Raw genomic sequence first — 20,696 nt, 5'->3', positions numbered from 1 at the left:
CACACTCCAAAGACGTACAGGTTTGTAGGTTAATTGGCTTGGGTTAGTATACTTGGTATAAGTGTAAATTGTCCCCAGTGTGTGGTTGCCTGTGTTAATGTGTGGGTGTCGCTGGTCGGTGTGGAGTCGGTAGGCCGAAGGGCCTGTTTCCGCGCTGTATTTCTAAACAAAACTATTCCTCTCATGATCTTGTACACCTGTATGTATACTCCAGCATTTAGTGTCTTGACTTGTTAATGACTGTGAATGTAGATGTAAAATACACTCCTTAGTTACGGCTTGCGATCATTTAAAATGGTCAACGCTAGCCTCATGGAATCTGGGATGTGCCCTGTGGATATAACTCATTCAGTAATCTTAAAACACACAGAACCTTCAGCTCCAGTGGTCTGTGAGACAGCTCTATCAAGCTCCGACAGACTTCATCATTCCCAAACACCGAATGGATTAAACATTGATTGCAATGGGCAAAGAGCCCAATCAATGTCAAGGAACAATTAATAAGAGTAGTGGGGTATAATAGTGAGCCAGGACTGAGTTATGTGGCCCGACGGCAATACAAGAGGTTTAGGTCACATTATAATCTATGACAATGGAGGAACTTTTCATAAACCTATCAGCCCCTGAGACCTTACTGGAACGTTCTCAAGCAAGCATTCAGCTCAGATTTATAACACGGTTAGCGATTCAAACCAGCTTCTCCCTCTGGAAGACCATACGGAGCCAGAACATAGAACATAGAACAGTACAGCACAGGAACGGGCCCTTCGGCCCACAATGTTTGTGCTGTACATGATGCTTAGCTGAACTGGTCTCATCTGCCTGAACATAATCCATATCCCTCCATTCCCTGCATTTCCCAGTGCCTATCTAAAAGCTTTTTAAAGGCCACTATGGCATCTGCCTCCACCACCACCCCTGGCAGTACGTTCCAGGCACCCACCTGTGTAAAGAATTTCCCCACACATCTCCATCAAACTTTCCCCCTCTCAACTTATTGCTATGTCCTCTACTGTTGGACATGTCAACCCTGGGAAAAAGGTTCTGACTGTCCACCCAATCTACGCATCTCATAATGTTATATACTTCCCTCAATCTCCGACGTTCCAGAGAAAATGATCCAAGTCCATCCTGCAGTGGACAACTTCTAATCCGGGCAGCATTCCGGTAATCCTCCTCTGCACCCTCTACAAAGCTTCCACATCTTCCCTGCAATGGGAGTGACCGGAACTGCACGTAATACTCCAAGCGCAGCCTAACCAAAGACCTATAGAGCTGTATCATGTCAGAGAGCCATGTCACGGATCAGGAAGGAGACTGGGGCTAATCAAGAGCACTACATATACCACCAGGGGGCGCCGAACAATGGCAGCCTCGCCAACAGTCTGTCTGTCTTATCGCCTTTGTTATTTTGAGTGTGTTTTAAAAGTTTGTGTTGATGTTCTCTGTGGGGGGTGGGGTAGGGAGGGGGGAAACTTTTTTTCAATCTCTTACCTTGCCGGAGATGCGATTGTTTTCCGGATCGTATCTCCGGTCGCTCTGCGGCCTAACATCGTGGAGCTGGAGGCCTTGCTCGAGACTGACTTTGAGCCGTGGACTTACCATCGGAGCCGATCCCTTGCCTGGGATCGACACTCCAACCGCGGCCTGCGGACTTTACCATCGAGGAGCTCGCAGTCTCGGGTAGAGACTGATGTCAGAAGCTCCAAATGATGCAAGAGGTTTTGACCAGCTCCAACCCGGGGTCAGATCGCCCAGCGCGGGGGAGCTGACACCGCCCCCCCCCGATGCAGGAGCTTGATCGCCCCGACGCGGAGGGCCCACTGCCAGCTACGGGAGTCAAGATCATCCCGCCAACGGAAGGCTCGAGACCCACGACCGCGGGAGAACAAAGAAGGGAAGAGATCAAACTTTTTTTTCGCCTTCCATCACAGTGAGGAATGTGGAGGAGTCACTGTGGTGGATGTTTATAGTGAAATGTATTTTGTGTGTTCTGTTGCTTTTTATTGGTATGACTGTATTGCAAATGAAATTCCTCGTATGTTGCAAAACATACTTGGCTAATAAAGTATGTTTTTGATTATGATTGTTATGATTATGATTAGACTCAATATAAGACGGAACCGGCAGAGATCAGTGCAGTACACAAACAGAGGATATGGAGTTGTGTTATGGAGTAAATAACTGCTATCAGCATTTATCAAGGGAATAACTTCTTCTTCTTCTTGCATGTGGCATGCACAGCCTAAAGTTGCAGGACAACTTGTTCTATTTAATCTTATTTGATTGCACACGCCGGGCTGATTGCATTCGTCGAAACAGGGCGGACCACGTGAAGGTCAAGTCAAGTCACTTTTATTTCTATAGCACATTTAAAAAACAACTCTCATTGGCCATAGTGCTTTCCATTGGTGGAGTTACTAACGTTAGACAACAGTGGTTCATAGATTTAATACAAACATCACTACATACATATAGTCCTCGCTCAGAGGATGTCAAGAAAGGCTTGGGAGGTTGCATTCTTCCACCCCAAGGGAGTAACGAGAGGCGAGGAGAGATTAAATAGGAGATAGACACAAAATGTTGGAGTAACTCAGTGGGACAGGCAGCGTCTCTGGAGAGAAGGAATGGGTGACATTTTTGTAGATCAGTATCATTCATGTTATGAGTCATGCTTTTGTAGTTACGCCCACTAGCTCTACAGAAACCCTCCCTGCCTGGTTCCATTAGAATTTGAGTGACGTGCAAGTATGAAATCATATTTGCTATGTTGTTAATAATGTATTTGGACCTTTATCATGGTGTAAGGCTTCAGTTATTTACACCAGCCAAAACACAACATGGTGTCAGAGGTGGCGCATCTGTAGAAGTTGGTAAACATTGGAGAGTGTACAAAATGATGAGAGGAATAGATCGAATAAACACACAGTGTCTCTCGCCCAGAGCAGGGGAATCGACAACCTGTGGACATAGGTGGGGCATAGTGTAGATGGGGCATGTTGGGCTGAAGGGCCTTTTTCCACGCTGTATCACTCTATGACTTTATGATGGTCGTGGGTTCAGGGGTCTGAGTTTGGCCTCCCTTGCGTTCGTTCACCCAACCTTCGCCCGATCGAACTGAGCCAAGGCCAAGTTCCTCTCCACAACCTACAGATTTATTGGTGTCTTTCAATAGTTCCTTCACGTGATGCCTTGCCCTTTGAAATGCTTGAGTGTCGGCAGCCTGGGAACAGGCCATTGTGTGGGCTGCTCCTACGACACAGTATCATGGAGTTCTGCTCCAGTGAAGGCAGGGGAGTGCAATGCAACTATGTCTGTGCGCAAACTGCCTAATTCGAGCAGTTCCAAAACATACAAACAGAGACTCCGAGCTGATAGAAAAGTCTCGCATGGTGAGCAGGTATTTAGCATTGCTCACTTTCAAGAACAGGGAAAAAAGAAAAAAAATTAAATGAGCAAAAAATGTTTGTTTTTAAATTTTGTCCAGGTTAAAACAAGATAAATTTGTCCCCCAAACTTGGGACGGCACGGTGGCGCAATGGTATAGTCGCTGCCAAAGATCCTATAGCGGAGCAAGATAGACCACTCCTGCTAAATGCAATGTGCTGACGTGTAGTACGCAACGGAGCGGAACGTGGGCCTTTTTTTCATCCATTCCAGTAACCCGACCCGACCCGCAGTGTAATCAACGTCAAGAGCGGAACTCGCTATCAAAACATGGAGGGGACGGGGGACACAATTTTTTGGTGGCCACGCGCGCATGCGCACACTAAAACACACGCGGGAGGCTTCGGAGGCTCAATCCAGCGCTAAAAGCGGAGATTTTAAAATCGGGATCACAAAAACTTGGGGGGGGTTGTCCCCCACCTCTCAAAACATGGGGGGGGACGTGTCCCCCTCTGGCCCCCCCAGGTTTTCCGCCCCTGATCAACGTTGCGGGGGAACAATTTGTGTTAATAAATTATAATTCTGAAAATGAGGAGAAGATTTTTCCCAAAGAACTTTTATTTTTACGAGGATGTTTCCGTAACCGGCTTCCGTCTCCGCACTAGTATCTGTGGGATCTTTGGTGCGGAGACGGAAGCCGGTTACGGAAATGGGGCCGAAGATTACCCATGAATCTGCCCATGACTGTACTACGTATTTTTCGTCGAGTGGACTATCTTGCTCGCTATAGGATCTTTGGTGGCTGCCTTACAGCACTTGCAGCGCCAGAGACCCGGGTTCGATCCCGACTGTGGGTGCCGTCTGTACGGGGTTTGTATGTTCTCCCCGTGACCTGCGTGGGTTTTCTCTGAGATTCCCCCCCCACACGCCAAAGACGTACAGCCTTTCAGGCTAATTGCCTTGGTGTATATGTAAATTGTAGTCAGTGTGTGAAGGATAGTGTTAGTGTGCGGGGATCGCTGGTCAGTGCGGACTCGGTGGGCCGAAGGGCCTGTTTCGACGCTGTATCTCTAAACTTAAACGAAACTCGAAATCTTCTCCCCAGCCAGCCAGCTCCCCCCGCTTCACTGGGATACAAACCAGAACATTTCTAGCAGTTCAGTTCCAAGGGGAGTTCAGGAGATGTCAACGCTGGGGGGGGGGAATGGGCGCAGATGGAGGGGGAGAGGTGTGGAGGAGGCTACAGGACGCAGAGCCAATGATTCAGACAACTCCCGACAGCCTCAGCCATCCTCCGCTCCCCCTCTCACTCCCCAAACTGCACTTCAAAGTTCTTGGGACGTGCGGTCCCGCACTCTGTTACCCTGTTGTTGTGCAGCTTTATGGCAGCTGATAATGCAATTGGTGATGTCTCAGTTTAGTTTAGTTTAGTTTAATTTACTTTACTTTACATTACTTTACTTCAGTCTAGTTTAGAGATACAGCACGGAAACGGGCCCTTCAGTCCACCATGTCCGTGCCGGCCAGCAGTGGGCAGAAGGGCAAGTTTGCCTGCTGGGAAAATTATTCATCTTCTAGATGCGCTGGGACGCATCCTCGGTGATGTGACCTGGGGGTCATCGGGAGTTCCGGGTCTCACAACATCAGACACCCTCGCCCAGGCGACCCAGCCGGGGTTGATCAGGCCCCGACTTGTGTCCCAGCAGCAACAGCCCACGGATCAGCCATCTTAGTAACCACTCTGCAGAGGTTGGGAGACTCTAGTGCGTGGAGGGACTGGGCTCTGTGGGGTGAGTCCTGGCCGGGCTCCTCCTGCGTCTCACCAGGTTCAAGACCTCTTTCTCCTTCTCCGAGCATTTCATTCTCGCCTGATGGATTTTTAGGCCGAGGTGGTTCATTAGGCCTTTCCGTAGCTTTATTGGGTGACTTTCTCAGGAAAGACACAGACTGGGGTGCTACCCCAGCCAGCCTCGGGTGCCATCTTTCCGTGCCGTCAACTGTCTCTCCAGTAGTCACCAAACTATTCTTGGTTGTACAGTGAAGCCAGACTTCACTGTATTTTTCGGTCAACCAATTCAATCAAACACTAGGAGGCCTTTTTACAGCCCACAGAGCTGGCCTAGAATGAATCCTAGTTCAGCCTGAAGAAGGGTCTCGACCCATTCCTACTCTCCAGAAATGCTGCCTCTGAGTTACTCCAGCATTTTGTGGGTAGTGAGTGGGAGTAGCGGGGTTGCCGGGATTGCTGAAACCACGCTACCTTCTCTTCGGTTTAAACCAGCATCTGCATCACCTTATTACACACTTGTACCACCTCCATTGCCCGTGGTAACTGGAACTATGCAGGCAGCTACAAATCGGAGACTGGATCTCGTCGTGCTGGGCCACAGGGGTCGGAACAGCCAGGGCTGGATCAGTGCAGAGGTGAGTGATCAACTGACTCCGTGCCAGGAATGACACACGTGGGCTAGTCCTTCTCCCCACAATGAAAGTGTCTGAAGTGATGTATTGCCCCTCCCTGCTTGGCTGACTTACATGTATGATCCAAGGTTAACTACTAAAAATATACTCCCTTCCCCATCACACGCCACACACGGCAACAATGCCTTGCTTCACACGGGCACTTCACAAGTTTCACCTGAACCCAACAATGTGCAGCTGAGAATGGCCACATCTGGATCTGTAACCAGGGTCTGGAGAGGGTCTGAGCTAGGATTGCAACCATTTACTATCCACATGTGGTGAGCAGGCCAAGTGCCAAGTGTCCAACTTTACTAATGGTGTAGAAACAAATGAGAAAGCAAACTGTGTGATAGACATCAGACATGCAAAGGCACCAGAATTCGGAGGGTGAATGATCAAGAAATCAGCAGATGGAGTTTCAAATAGAAGTGTGAAATTTAGTTTAGTTTAGAGACACAGTGTGGAAACAGGCCCTTCGGCCCACAGAGTCCGTGCCGACCAGCAATAACCCTGTACGCTAATGCCCCTGTCCCACTTAGGAAACCTGAACGGAAACCTCTGGAGACTTTGCGCCCCACCCAAGGTTTCCGTGCGGTTCCCGGAGGTTCCCGGAGGGTTTTGTCAGTCTCCCTACCTGCTTCCACTACCTGCAACCTCCGGCAACCACCTGCAACCTCCGGGAACAGCACAGAAACCTTGGGTGGGGCGCAAAGTCTCCAGAGGTTTTCGTTCAGGTTTCCTAAGTGGGACAGGGGCATAACACTATCCTACACACTAGGGACAATTTACAATTCTTACCGAAGCCATTTAACCTACAAACCTGTACGTCTTTGGATTGTGGGAGGAAACCGGAGCACCCGGAGGAAACCAACGCAGGTCACGGGGAGAACGTACAAACTCGGTACTGACAGCACCCATAGGCAGGATCGAACCTGGATCTCTGGTGCTGTGAGGCAGCAACTGAATTATAGAATAATAATGTGTTCAAATTTTGGAATAATTGGTGCCGACCAATCCCTGAATAATGTATTGAACAATAGCTGAATAATCAGTGAAATGCAGAAAAATCACTGGATCATCCCTGAAAAATCAATCCAGATCATCTCTGAATAATCAGTGCAATCCAAACTCTGAATATCCAGTATTGCACAATTCCTAAATAATCAGTGCAGATCATCCCTGAATAATCAACGCAGAAAAATCATTGGATAATCAGCAAATCATCATTATCACAGAATAATATACAATAACATTTCAGAATGGGCCAACTCATAATCGCAAAACCCTCACAATGTTGGAAGAAACTTTAACCTATTAACATGTTTGATTAACCTGCAAACCAACATAAATGAAGCATTTTGATCAATATTTAAATTCCTGTACATCACAATCAATAACAAAGCATGAATAATTTTCAGCAGTACCAATAAAATCAGATTTTCGGGTAAACAATTGTTCTTTGTGATGCCAGCGTAATTAGCAAGCATCAAATATTCAGAAAATGTTCACAAAATCCCACGTAATCAATTCATTGCAATCAGTCAGGATATTGAGTATGGGAGTTGGGATGCTATGTTGCTGTTGTTCTAGATATTGGTGAGGCCACATTTGGAGTATTGTGTTCAGTTTTGGTGACAATGTTATGACCCTGGCCCATGGTACGAGTTCATTCCTAGAGCTCTCCCGAGTTTGCCCTGATTCAAACTCGGAGATTTACGGTAATGGCCGCTCGTCGGTACTCGGGGCTCTCGTGGACATTTTTCAACATGTTGAAAAATCTTCACGAGTCTTCCCGTGCTTACCTGCCGTTAGCGAGTCTTCCCGAGTACCTGCCTTTAGCTTTACGAGCCGCTAAGAGACGTCCCCGAACTCCGACGTACCCGCTACGTTCATTCTCCGTGCTTACCACGAGTTTGATTTTTTTTAAACTCGGGAGAGCTCTTGGAATGAACTCGTACTTTATTTATTCTTCAAAAGAGTGAAAGTTCTTAAAATAGGGGAATCAAGAACCAGAGTTCATCGGGTTTAAGGTGAGGGGGAAAATTGAGCGGCAAATTCATACAGAGAGTGGTGTATATGTGGAATGAGCTGCCAGAGGAAGTAATTGAGTCATGAACAATAATGCCCCTGTCCCACTTAGGAAACCTGAACGGAAACCTCTGGAGACTTTGCGCCCCACCCAAGGTTTCCGTGCGGTTCCCGGAGGTTTTTGTCAGTCTCCCTACCTGCTTCCACTACCTGCAACCTCCGGAAACCACCTGCAACCTCCGGGAACCGCACGGAAACCTTGGGTGGGGCGCAAAGTCTCCAGAGGTTTACTTTCAGGTTTCCTAAGTGGGACAGGGGCATTACAATACTTAGATTTAGAGGGATAAGGGCCAAATATGTGGCAGGTGGGACCAGTGTAGATGGTACGTCTTGGTCGGTAAGGGTTAGTTGGGCCGAAGTGCCAGTTTCTGTGCTGTGTGACTCTATACCGCCAATCCAATATTACCAATAGCAGAGATAGACACAAAATACTGGAGTAATTCAGCGGGTCGGTAATTTCTTTATCAATCCTGGAATGATCGACAGAATCACCACGATCCCAAAAGTAACAACAGAAAACTTGCAGTTCCAAGTAGAACACTAAATAACAACATTTTCACACAAGCAATTCGAAAGTCCAGGATATATCAATATGTCACAGTCTCAACGTATGGAACAAGTTAATTGCCATTCCAGAGAAATGATCCATTCTTTAATAAAATGAACAAAAATACAAATATTAGGGTAATCTTCAAACTAGTAAAATAACATCAGCACAGCAGAAGCTAGGTTGGAGATGAATACGAAATGTAATCCTTAAATAATCAAAACATCTTCACGATCTTGCAACAATAGAACAAAAGTCAGAATGTCAGTCAGCCGATCATATCAGAATAATCATCAAAGTTAAAAAACACACTAATTCATCATGATTCTATATTCTGCATTTCAACCCCAGAGTAATTGGCACTTCATTATATTCCCGGATCAAGCTGGTTCTGCAGTGATTAAACTTGCCGAATAGTGAAAGGCCTGGATAGAGTGGATGTGAAGAGGATGTTTCCACTAGTGGGAGAGTCTCAGTGGGCCATAGCCTCAGAATAAAAGGACGTACCTTTAGGAAGGTGATGAGGAGGAATTTATTGAGCCAGAGGGTGGTGAATCTGTGGAATTCATTGCCACAGAAGGCTGCGGAGGCCAAGTCAATGGATATTTTTGATAGATTTTTGATTAGTACGGGTGTTAGGGGTGATGAGGAGAAGGCAGGAGAATGGGGTTGAAAGGGAAAGAAAGACCAGCCATGATTGAATGGCAGAGTAGACTTGAGGGGCCAAATGGCCTAATTCTGCTCAATAGACAATAGACAATAGGTGCAAGAGTAGGCCATTTGGCCCTTCGAGCCAGCATCACCATTCAATGTGATCATGGCTGATCATCCCCAATCAGTACCCCGTTCCTGCCTTCTCCCCATATCCCCTAAATCCGCTATTTTTAAGAGCCCTATCTAGCTCTCTCTTGAAAGCATCCAGAGAACCTGTCTCCACCGCACTCTGAGGCAGAGAATTCCACAGACTCACCACTCTCTGTGAGGAAAAGTGTTTCCTCGTCTCCGTTCTAAATGGCTTACCCCTTATTCTTAAACTGTGGCCCCTGGTTCTGGACTCCCCCAACATCGGGAACATGTTTCCTGCCTCTAGCGCGTCCAGGCCCTTAACAATCTTATATGTTTCAATGAGATATCCTCTCATCCTTCTAAACTCCAGGGTGTACAAGCCCATCCGCTCCATTCTCTCAGCATATGACAGTCCCGCCATCCCGGGAATTAACCTTGTAAACCTACGCTGCACTCCCTCAATAGCAAGAATGTCCTTCCTCAAATTAGGCTTCTATCACTTATGATCTTATGAGCTTCTGATAACATGAATTTATGAATTTGATTGGTTTGTTGATTGCAGGAACATGCTGAAGTAAGCCACCAGAATCCTTGGCTAGTGATAAATGTCCACAATCTTGCGTTAATCAAGATTCCACAACAATCCGAGAGTAATGAACGATATGACAAAATTATAATAATGATTGAATTAGCAGATCCTGATTAAGTAAATGGATCATTTGTAATAATCCCAGAAAAATCAATTAGCAACCCAATATGAACCAATTATCACTTCTATAAAAATACACCTTCCAGTAAAGTCCAATAACCAATTCCAAATCATTGACAATGTGTCAAAATCCCAGATGAATTTAATGTTACATTCCTAGACCATGTAATAATCTCAAAATCCCACACAAATCAACAAAATCTCACCATAAGAGTTCATCACTATCATTAACTAACCACAAACCATTAAAATCGAAGAGAAGTCATATAATTACAACTTTTTATCATTAATGTTTTATTATTATTAATGTTTAGTTTTTTCTGAGTCACCCGTAACTGTCACTGTATGTCATGTTGTTACTTGTGGGTGGAGCACCAAGGTAAATTCCTTGTATGTGAATACTTGGCCAATAAACCTACTTACTTACTTACTTTGCTGTACCAGTTCATGGAAACATAGAAACAGACAATAGGTGCAGGAGGAGGCCATTCGGCCCTTCATGCCAGCACCGCCATTCATTGTGATCATGGCTGATCGTCCCCAATCAATAACCCGTGCCTGCCTTCTCCCCATATCCCTTGATTCCACGAGCCCCTAGAGCTCTATCTAACTCTCTCTTAAACCCATCCAGTGATTTGGCCTCCACTGCCCTCTGTGGCAGGGAATTCCACAAATTCACAACTCTCTGGGTGAAAAAGTTTTTTTTCTCACCCCAGTCTTAAATGGCCTCCTCTTTATTCTAAGACAGTTCAGTAGGCTGGCACAGTGGTGCAGCTATTAGAGCTGCTGCCTCACAGTGCATAGGGACATGGTTCGATCCTGACCTCGGGTGCTGTCCGTGTGGAGTTTGCATGCTCTCCCTGTGTGTGCCTGGGTTTGCCTCCCTGGGCTCCGGTTTCCTCCCACATCCAAAGACGTGCGGGTTTGTAGGTTAATTGGCCCTCTGTAAAATGCCCCTGAGTGTGCCAGGAGTGGATGAAAAAATGGGATAGCATAGAACTAGTGTGAACGGGTGATCAATGGTCAGTGTGGACTCGGTGGGCCAAGGACCTGTTTCCATGATGTGTCTCTCAACTAAACTAAAAACACAATCTCTGATTAATAAATGGACTCTTTAAAACCTCAAAACACTCAGGTCACATTTCCCACAAAAAATTAATCATTAAAAATTTTTTTTTTTAAATTAAGCAATCAATGATTTCTCACCCTAGATAAATTAAATATGCATTAATACTTCTGAATAATTAATAATTCAACACCATCTGAGGAGAATCAGAATTTCCTCATGCCAGAATCATCAACTTTTCCTTAATGCCAGATTAATTTCAACTCAGCACATCCCAGGAGAGAGAAAAATTCTTCAAAATCTCATTAAAAAGCAGCAAATCTCAATTACTCAATCCCAATACCATCCACCACATCCCGGGAATACTCAATAACTGAAGAAGGGTTTCAGCCTGAAACGTTGCCCATTTCCTTCGCTCCATAGATGCTGCTGTACCCGCTGAGTTTCTCCAGCATTTTTCTGTACCTTCGATTTTATAGCAGTTCCTTCTTAAACACTCAATAACTCATCATCATTGCAGAATAATCAATAATTATCAAACAATAATTACCGTGATGGCTTTTCACTGTACCTCAGTACACGTGACGATAAACTAAGCTTAACTAACTAACAAAATAATTTATTCAAAGTTCATACTAAACAGAATCCCAGATTTTAATCCCTGAATTTTCACATCCCCGAATTATCAACATTCTGCTCCAATCTGAGAACAATCATCGAATGTTCACAATCTCAGCAATTTATTCCGAATTCATGTAATCAGAGATCCTTAATGCCTCAGAGTAATCATTGGTTTAGTATTCAAAGTGCTGGAGTAACTCAGCAGGTCAGGCAACAATGGGGACTACATTGAACACTGTGTGACTCTGTTAGTGCCCTTTATGTGGTGACTCTTCGCATACCTTGTGTACGGTACGCAAAACAAAGAATTCTACCGTGACATGTCACATGTGATAATAAAGTATCAATCAATCAATCGATCAATCAATGATTGGAGAACTGTATGTCATTTTGTGACTTGCGGGTAGAGCACCAAGGCAAATTCCTTGTATGTGAATACTTGGCCAATAAACTTGTTTAAGAAGGAACTGCAGATGCTGGAAAAATCAAAGGTAGACAAAAATGCTGGGGAAGCTCAGTGGGTGAGGCAGCATCTATGGAGCGAAGGAATAGGTGACGTTTCGGGTCAAGACCCTTCTCCAGACTGTCTGGGGTGGGAGATTGCAACCTTCGTGTGGTCTGCCCTGTTTCGACGCACAATCAAATAAGATCAAATAGAACAAGTTGTCCTACAATTTTTAGGCTGTGCACGCCATACGCAAGAAGAAGCAGAAGAAGAAGAAGAAGACTCTGTGTGAAGAGGGTCTTGACCCGAAACGTCACCTATTCCTTCGCTCCATAGATGCTGCCTCACCCGCTGAGTTTCTCCAGCATTTTTGTCTACCTGGCCAATAAACTTATTCATTCTTATTCATTCAACATAGATAGGTGATGTTTCCCAAAATGACCCAAACGGCTCCTATCCATGTTCTCCAGTGATGTTGCCTGACCTGCTGAGTTACTCCAGCACTTTGCATCCTTTTGTGTACTAACCAGCATCTACAGTTCCTTGCTTCTACTCAATAACTGGTTTATCCATGAGTAATCAAATTCAGGGAGTTTCCTTAAGGACAGTACAGAGTTTAAATCATCCTAGCCTGGATTACAGCGTTGCATATTGAAAGTGAATGAATAATCCATGGTCTTACTTTTCGTAGTCTCGCCGGCAGTACAGCAGCTTGTTGCGGCAGTAGCAGGTACCGTAGAGTGGCTGCAGACACGCCGCGCATTTCAAGCATCCTTCGTGCCAGGACCTCTCGTTGACTCGCAGGAGAAAGCGGTCTGTGATGGCAACGTTGCAGCCCGCACACGCCAGCCCCGGTTTCTGCTCACAGTCTAGACAACAACGTTCCATAGTCAGCTTGCAGAATAACTTTGCCTCTAGATTAGCCTCTAGATTAGCTTCTGCCCTCACCCACCACCTTAAACTCACACTCTCTCCACCATCAATAGAAGAGGGATAACAAAGGGTGACCCGGCGTTGGGAGAACTGCCATGAACTAAATGGGGGGGGGACCACAAATGGCACGTGTATAAAATGGTTTGTGTTAAAGTGGGACACTTTTTAGTTTTAGAGATACAGGGTGAAAGCAGGCCCTTCGGCCCACCGAGTCCATATCGACCAGCGATCCCCAAACATTAACACACACACTTGCATCACTTCAAGTCAAGTCAAGTCAAGTTTATTTTTATAGCACATTTAAAAACAACTCTCGTTGACCAAAGTGCTTTATATTGGTGCAGGTGCTAAAGGGCCTGTCCCACTTACGCAATCTTGGCTCGAAAATTACGTGACCTCGTGGTCGCTTGAGGCGTACGGGCACCGTATGGCCACGCGGGGCCGGTCCCACTTAGAAGCGCGGAGTTGTGTGGGGCTGGTCCCGACATCGCACGGAGCTCCGAAAATCTGACAGTGTCCGAAATCTTCGCGCGGCAACGGCCTGTCGGCGCATTGCGGTCGTACGCAGCTTTTTGACGGCGTACGCCCAGCGCGTGGCGTTGCGTGATGACGTCACCGCCCGACGCCGTGCGAGGCCCAAATTCAGTCGGCCGGCCTCCTGCCCAGCTGATTGATAAGTATGATGCAAACTTAGCGCGTACTTAGAGCGAACTTCGCGTGGACTCCGCTTCCATTTGGTCATGCCAAACGCATGCAATCGCATGCAAGTGGGACAGGCCCTTAACGTGCTACAAACAGTGGTACATAGATCTAACACTACATATATAAATACATACATACAGCGTTCCCTCAGAGGACCTCAGGAAAGGCTTGTGAGTAGAAATAAGTTTTAAGTCCAAACTTAAAAGAGTTGATGGAGGGGGCAGTTCTGATGGGAGGAGGTGGACCAGATACATACCAGTTTCCAAAGAAGGTGCCGTTTGCTTCAAACATGTGGGTGCCTCTTCTGTTTTCATGTTGCCTGGCGCTTTTACTGACACAACCCTGTCAAATGAACAGAAAGACATCCAATTAATGAGTTTAGTTTATAGTTTAGAGATACGTCGTGGAAATAGGCCCTTCAGCCCACCGTGTCCACACAAACCATTGATCACCCAATCACGCTAGTTCGATGCTATCCCCTTTCTCATCCAATCGATACCACCAATATGTGTGGGAAGGAACTGCAGATGCTGGTTTACACTGAAGATGGGCGGAAAATGCTGGAGTAACAGGTAGCATCTCTGGAGAGAAGGACTGGACAGTCTGAAGAAGGGTCTCGAACCGAAACGTCACCCATTCCTTCTCTCCAGCGATGCCGCCTGTCCCGCTGAGTTACTCCAGTGTTTTGTGTCTATCTTTGGTGTAATACCACCAATAGGTCTTCTAACTACAAACAAAAAATAGTCATCAGTCATCAGGATAAGAAGCTGATCTGGGATGGGCCACAACCTATTCAAGAAACGTTGCCCTGTTTAGCTCCCTGATTTATACCACACACAGCGGATTTAAGTAAGTAAGTAAGTTTATTGGCCAAGTATTCACATACAAGGAATTTGCCTTGGTGCTCCGCCCACAAGTAACAACATGACATACAGTGACAGTTACGAATGGGGTGGGGTGAGAGGGAGAGATGGGGGGAGGGGGGCGGGTTCGAACTGGGAGTACACAGGGGTAAAACTAAAGAATAACAACTAAAAAGGCGCATTAGACGAGATATAAACAACCCTAGTAGAGTTTGTTTCTATATTGAAACACCTTCAGTACTTTAGTTTGGAAATACAGTGGAAACAGGCCCTTCAGCCCACCCTGTACACTAGCACTATCCCACACACACTAGGGATGATTTGCAATTTACAGAAGCCAATTACAAGGTTAATTCCCGGGATGGCGGGACATTCATATGCTGAGAGAATGGAGCAGCTGGGCTTGTACACTCTGGAGTTTAGAAGGATGAGAGGGTGTTCTCATTGAAACATATAAGATTGTTAAGGGTTTGGACACGCTAGAGGCAGGAAACATGTTCCCGATGTTGGGGGAGTCCAGAACCAGGGGCCACAGTTTAAGAATAAGGGGTAAACCATTTAGAAGGGAGACGAGGAAACACTTTATCTCACAGAGAGTTGCGACTCAGAAAATACTAAACATTAATAATCATAAGACATTAATGATAAAACACCATTGATCAACACCATTGACCATTAAAAACTATGTTGTTGCTGTATCCTGAGGAACATGTTGATGGAACATCTTCAACTGGTTGCACAAGGAACTGCAGATGCTGGATACTTCAGCAAAACACAAAGTGCTGGAGTAACTCAGCGGGTCAGGCAGCATCTGTGGAGGGAAAGGACAGGTGATGTTTCAGGCCAGGACCCTCCTTTAGACTGGAGAAAGGCCCCAACCTCAACATAAAACACCGTCCACCCAAATCTCCTCGGATGCTGATGGGAAGGAACTGCAGATGCTGGTTATACCAAAGATAGACACAAAGTGCTGGAGTAACTGGGTCAGGCAGCAAATGTGGAGGAAAAGAATGGGTGATGTTTCGGGTCTGGAGCCTTCCTCAGATGGAAGAGGGGTTTGTGAAGGTAGACACAAAATGCTGGAGTAACTCAGCGGGTCAGGCAGCATCTCTGGAGAGAAGAAATGGACATTCCTTCTCTCCACTGATGCTGCCTGACCCGCTGAGTTACTCCAGCATATTGTGTCCACCTTCAATTTAACCCGGCATCGTTGCTGTATCTCTAAACTAAATTAATATCCATACCGCTGGGTTGTAAGCTGCCCAAGCGAAATATGTGTAAATTATGAAGCCTGAATAGAACGTCACCTATTATTTTTCTCCTTGGTCAGGATCGAACCCGGGTCTCTGGCGCTGTGAGGCAGCAACTCCACCGCTGCGCGATTGAGAGGAGGGTGATTGATGTGTTTTCTTAAGCTGGACATAAAAAGCTGGAGTAACTCAGTGGGTCAGACAACACCCGGACCGAACAGTTGCCGAGTCCTGACAACCCCTTAAAGTGCATAGAAACATAGAAACATAGAAACATAGAAAATGGGTGCAGGAGTAGGCCATTCGGCCCTTCGAGCCTGCACCGCCATTCAATATGATCATGGCTGATCATCCAACTCAGTATCCCATCCCTGCCTTATCTCCATACCCCCTGATCCCTTTAGCCACAAGGGCCACATCTAACTCCCTCTTAAATATAGCCAATGAACTGGCCTCAACTACCTTCTGTGGCAGAGAATTCCACAGATTCGCCACTCTCTGTGTAAAAAAAATCACCAACAAACCTCTCTCCTCCTCGCCCTCTGACTGGAAGCCACATCACCCCCTCTCCATCTCCCACACGCTCAGGGAAACCAGTTTCACTCCCCATCCCGTCTTCCCGTTTCCAATGTCCAAAGTCTAAAGAAGGGTTTCGGCCCGAAACGTTGCCTATTTCATTCGCTCCATAGATGCTGCCGCACCCGCTGAGTTTCTCCAGCACTTTTCTCTGTCTACCTTCGATGTTCCAGCATCTGCAGTTCCTTCTTAAATCCAATGTCCAGTTATCCTGGTTGGAGTTGTCCCGGGAGTTAAACATTGACTATCCGATGGTAAAACTAACTCGGTGTCTCCGTTTCACTGGTTTGGCTGAGATTGCCAGCAAATGCCTCCAGTATTTCCTCAGCGCCGGACAAACTATCTCCAGCGGTTTGGTGGCTCAGGCAGCGACCGACCCGGGAAACCGTGGCCGAAGAATGTGCTCGCCGGACGGGAAGGAACGGCGCTGCTGCCGGCAACCGGCTTGGGAGAGGTGTGGGGTGGGAGGGGAAGAGAGAGAGGGGGGGGGGGGGGGGGTACGGACTGGGAGCACGGAGGAAGGGATTAGGGGGGAAACTAAAGAATAACAACTTAAAAAGGCGCATTAGATGAGATATAAACAACCCTAGTAGTGTTCGTTTCTATATTGAACCACCTTTAGTACTTTCGTTTGGAGATACAGCGTGGAAACAGGCCCTTCGGCCCACCCTGTACACCAGCACTATCCCACACACATTAGGAATTATTTGCAATTTACAAGGTTAATTCCCGGGATGGCGGGACTGTCATATGCGGAGAGAATGGAGCGGCTGGGCTTGTACACTCTGTAGTTTAGAAGGATGAGAGGGTATCTCATTGAAACATATAAGATTGTTAAGGGTTTGGACACGCTAGAGGCAGGAAACGTGTTCCCGATGTTGGGGGAGTCCAGAACCAGGGGCCACAGTTTAAGAATAAGGGGTAAACCATTTAGAAGGGAGACGAGGAAACACTTTATCTCACAGAGAGTGGTGACTCAGAAAACACTAAACATTAATAATCATAAGACATTAATGATAAAACACCATTGATCAACACCATTGACCATTAAAAACTATGTTGTTGCTGTATTCTGAGGAAAATGTTGATGGAACATCTTCAACTGGTTGCACAAGGAACTGCAGATGCTGGATACTTCAGCAAAACACAAAGTGCTGGAGTAACTCAGCGGTTCAGGCAGCATCTGTGGAGGGAAAGGACAGGTAATGTTTCAGGCCAGGACCCTCCTTTAGACTGGAGAAAGGCCCCAACCTCAACATAAAACACCGTCCACCCAAATCTCCTCGGATGCTGATGGGAAGGAACTGCAGATGCTGGTTATACCAAAGATAGACACAAAGCGCTGGAGTAACTGGGTCAGGCAGCAAATGTGGAGGAAAGGAATGGGCGATGTTTCGGGTCTGGAGCCTTCCTCAGATGGAAGAGGGGTTTGTGAAGGTAGACACAAAATGCTGGAGTAACTCAGCGGGTCAGGCAGTATCAGTGGAGAGAAGGAATGTCCATTTCTTCTCTCCAGAGATGCTGCCTGGCCCGCTGAGTTACTCCAGCATTTTGTGTCTACCTTCAATTTAACCAGGCATCGTTGCTGTATCTCTAAACTAAATTAATATCCATACCGCTGGGTTGTAAGCTGCCCAAGCGAAATATGTGTAAATTCTGAAGCCTGAATTTATTTTTCTCCTTGGTCAGGATCGAACCCGGGTCTCTGGCGCTGTGAGGGAGCAACTCCACCGCTGCGCGATTGAGAGGAGGGTGACTGATGTGTTTTCTTAAGATGGACATAAAAAGCTGGAGTAACTCAGTGGGTCAGACAACACCCGGACCCGAACAGTTGCCGAGTCCTGACAACCCCTTAAAGTGCATAGAAACATAGAAACATAGAAACATAGAAAATGGGTGCAGGAGTAGGCCATTCGGCCCTTCGAGCCTGCACCGCCATTCAATATGATCATGGCTGATCATCCAACTCAGTATCCCATCCCTGCCTTCTCTCCATACCCCCTGATCCCTTTAGCCACAAGGGCCACATCTAACTCCCTCTTAAATATAGCCAATGAACTGTGGCCTCAACTACCTTCTGTGGCAGAGAGTTCCACAGATTCGCCACTCTCTGTGTAAAAAAAAATCACCAACAAACCTCTCTCCTCCTCGCCCTCTGACTGGAAGCCACATCACCCCCTCTCCATCTCCCACACGCTCAGGGAAACCAGTTTCACTCCCCATCCCGTCTTCCCGTTTCCAATGTCCAAAGTCTAAAGAAGGGTTTCGGCCCGAAACGTTGCCTATTTCATTCGCTCCATAGATGCTGCCGCACCCGCTGAGTTTCTCCAGCACTTTTCTCTGTCTACCTTCGATGTTCCAGCATCTGCAGTTCCTTCTTAAATCCAATGTCCAGTTATCCTGGTTGGAGTTGTCCCGGGAGTTAAACATTGGCTATCCGATGGTAAAACTAACTCGGTGTCTCCGTTTCACTGGTTTGGCTGAGATTGCCAGCAAATGCCTCGAGTATTTCCTCAGCGCCGAACAAACTATCTCCAGCGGTTTGGTGGCTCAGGCAGCGACCGACCCGGGAAACCGTGGCCGAAGAATGTGCTCGCCGGACGGGAAGGAACGGCGCTGCTGCCGGCAACCGGCTTGGGAGAGGAGTGGGGTGGGAGGGGAAGAGAGAGAGAGAGAGGGGGGGGGGGGGGGGGGGGGGGGGGGGGACGGACTGGGAGTACGGAGGAAGGGATTAGGAGGGAAACTAAAGAATAACAACTTAAAAAGGCGCATTAGATGAGATATAAACAACCCTAGTAGTGTTCGTTTCTATATTGAACCACCTTTAGTACTTTCGTTTGGAGATACAGCGTGGAAACAGGCCCTTCGGCCCACCCTGTACACCAGCACTATCCCACACACATTAGGAATTATTTGCAATTTACAAGGTTAATTCCCGGGATGGCGGGACTGTCATATGCTGAGAGAATGGAGCAGCTGGGCTTGTACACTCTGGAGTTTAGAAGGATGAGAGGGCATCTCATTGAAACATATAAGATTGTTAAGGGCTTGGACACGCTAGAGGCAGGAAACATGTTCCCGATGTTGGGGGAGCCCAGAACCAGGGGCCACACACAGTTTAAGAATAAGGAGTAAGCCATTTAGAACGGAGACGAGGAAACACTTTTTCTCACAGAGAGTGGCGAGTCTGTGGAATTATCTGCCTCAGGGCGGTGGAGGCCGGTTCTCTGGATGCTTTCAAGAGAGAGCTAGATAGGGCTCTTAAAAATAGTGGAATCGGGGGATATGGGGAGAAGGCAGGAACGGGGTACTGATTGGGGATGATCAGTCATGATCACATTGAATGGCAGTGCTGGCTCGAAGGGCCGAATGGCCTACTCCTGCATATATTGTCTATTGTCTAACATGCAACCCCCTCACGTCTTTGGAGTGTGGGAGGAAACCGGATCACTAATTCAGAAGGTAGACAAAAGTGTTGGAGAAACTCAGCGGGTGAGGCAGCATCTATGGAGCGATGGAAATAGGCAACGTTTCGGGCCGAAACTCTTCCTCACACTAATTCCGATGCTAATATCGAAATAATTATAATATTTCATCACATTTATATCAGACAATAGACAATAGGTACAGGAGTAGGCCATTCGGTACCCCGTTCCTGCCTTCTCCCCATATCCCCTGACTCCGCTATTTTTAAGAGCCCTATCTAGCTCTCTCGTGAAAGTATCCAGAGAACCGGCCTCCACCACCGCTTAGCTTTTATTAAATATTTATGTTATAAAGTGGTCATCTAATGGTAATGTGTCCCTCTAGAAACAAAGACTAGGAAATTGTCAGTATTTTATCAATATTACAATTAGATTAAATATGTTGGAAGGAACTGCAGATGCTGGTTTAAACTGGAGATAGACACAAAACGCTGGAGTAACTCAGCGGTACAGGCAGCATCTCTGGAGAGAAGGAATGGGTGACATTTCGGGTCCAGAACCAAGGGTCACAGTCTTAGAATAAAGGGGAGGCCATTTAAGACTGAGGTGGGAAAAAACGTTTTCACCCAGAGAGTTGTGAATTTGTGGAATTCCCTGCCACAGAGAGCAGTGCAGGCCAAATCACTGGATGGATTTAAGAGAGAGTTAGATAGAGCTCTAGGGGCTAGTGGAGTCAAGGGATACGGGGAGAAGGCAGGCACGGGCTATTGATTGGGGACGATCAGCCATGATCACAATGAATGGCGGTGCTGGCTCGAAGGGCCGAATGGCCTCC

At 46.7% G+C, this 20,696-nt stretch overlaps 1 protein-coding gene across 1 annotated transcript in view; it reads right to left on the bottom strand.

The window, feature by feature from the left end:
• LOC116991865 (LIM homeobox transcription factor 1-alpha-like) overlaps positions 1–20,696 on the bottom strand; it is a 56,203-nt gene that overhangs the window by 35,202 nt on the left and 305 nt on the right. Inside the window, exon 2 of the mRNA XM_033050840.1 lies at positions 12,795–12,981. Within this exon, the coding sequence (XP_032906731.1) occupies positions 12,795–12,981 (187 nt within the window). The remainder of the gene's footprint in view (positions 1–12,794; positions 12,982–20,696) is intronic.

This window comes from Amblyraja radiata, chromosome 35 (genome assembly GCF_010909765.2).
Source record: "Amblyraja radiata isolate CabotCenter1 chromosome 35, sAmbRad1.1.pri, whole genome shotgun sequence".
Lineage (NCBI taxonomy): Eukaryota > Metazoa > Chordata > Chondrichthyes > Rajiformes > Rajidae > Amblyraja > Amblyraja radiata.
The sequence above is the reverse complement of the archived record's forward strand: the minus strand, read 5'-3'. Positions and strand labels throughout refer to the sequence as shown.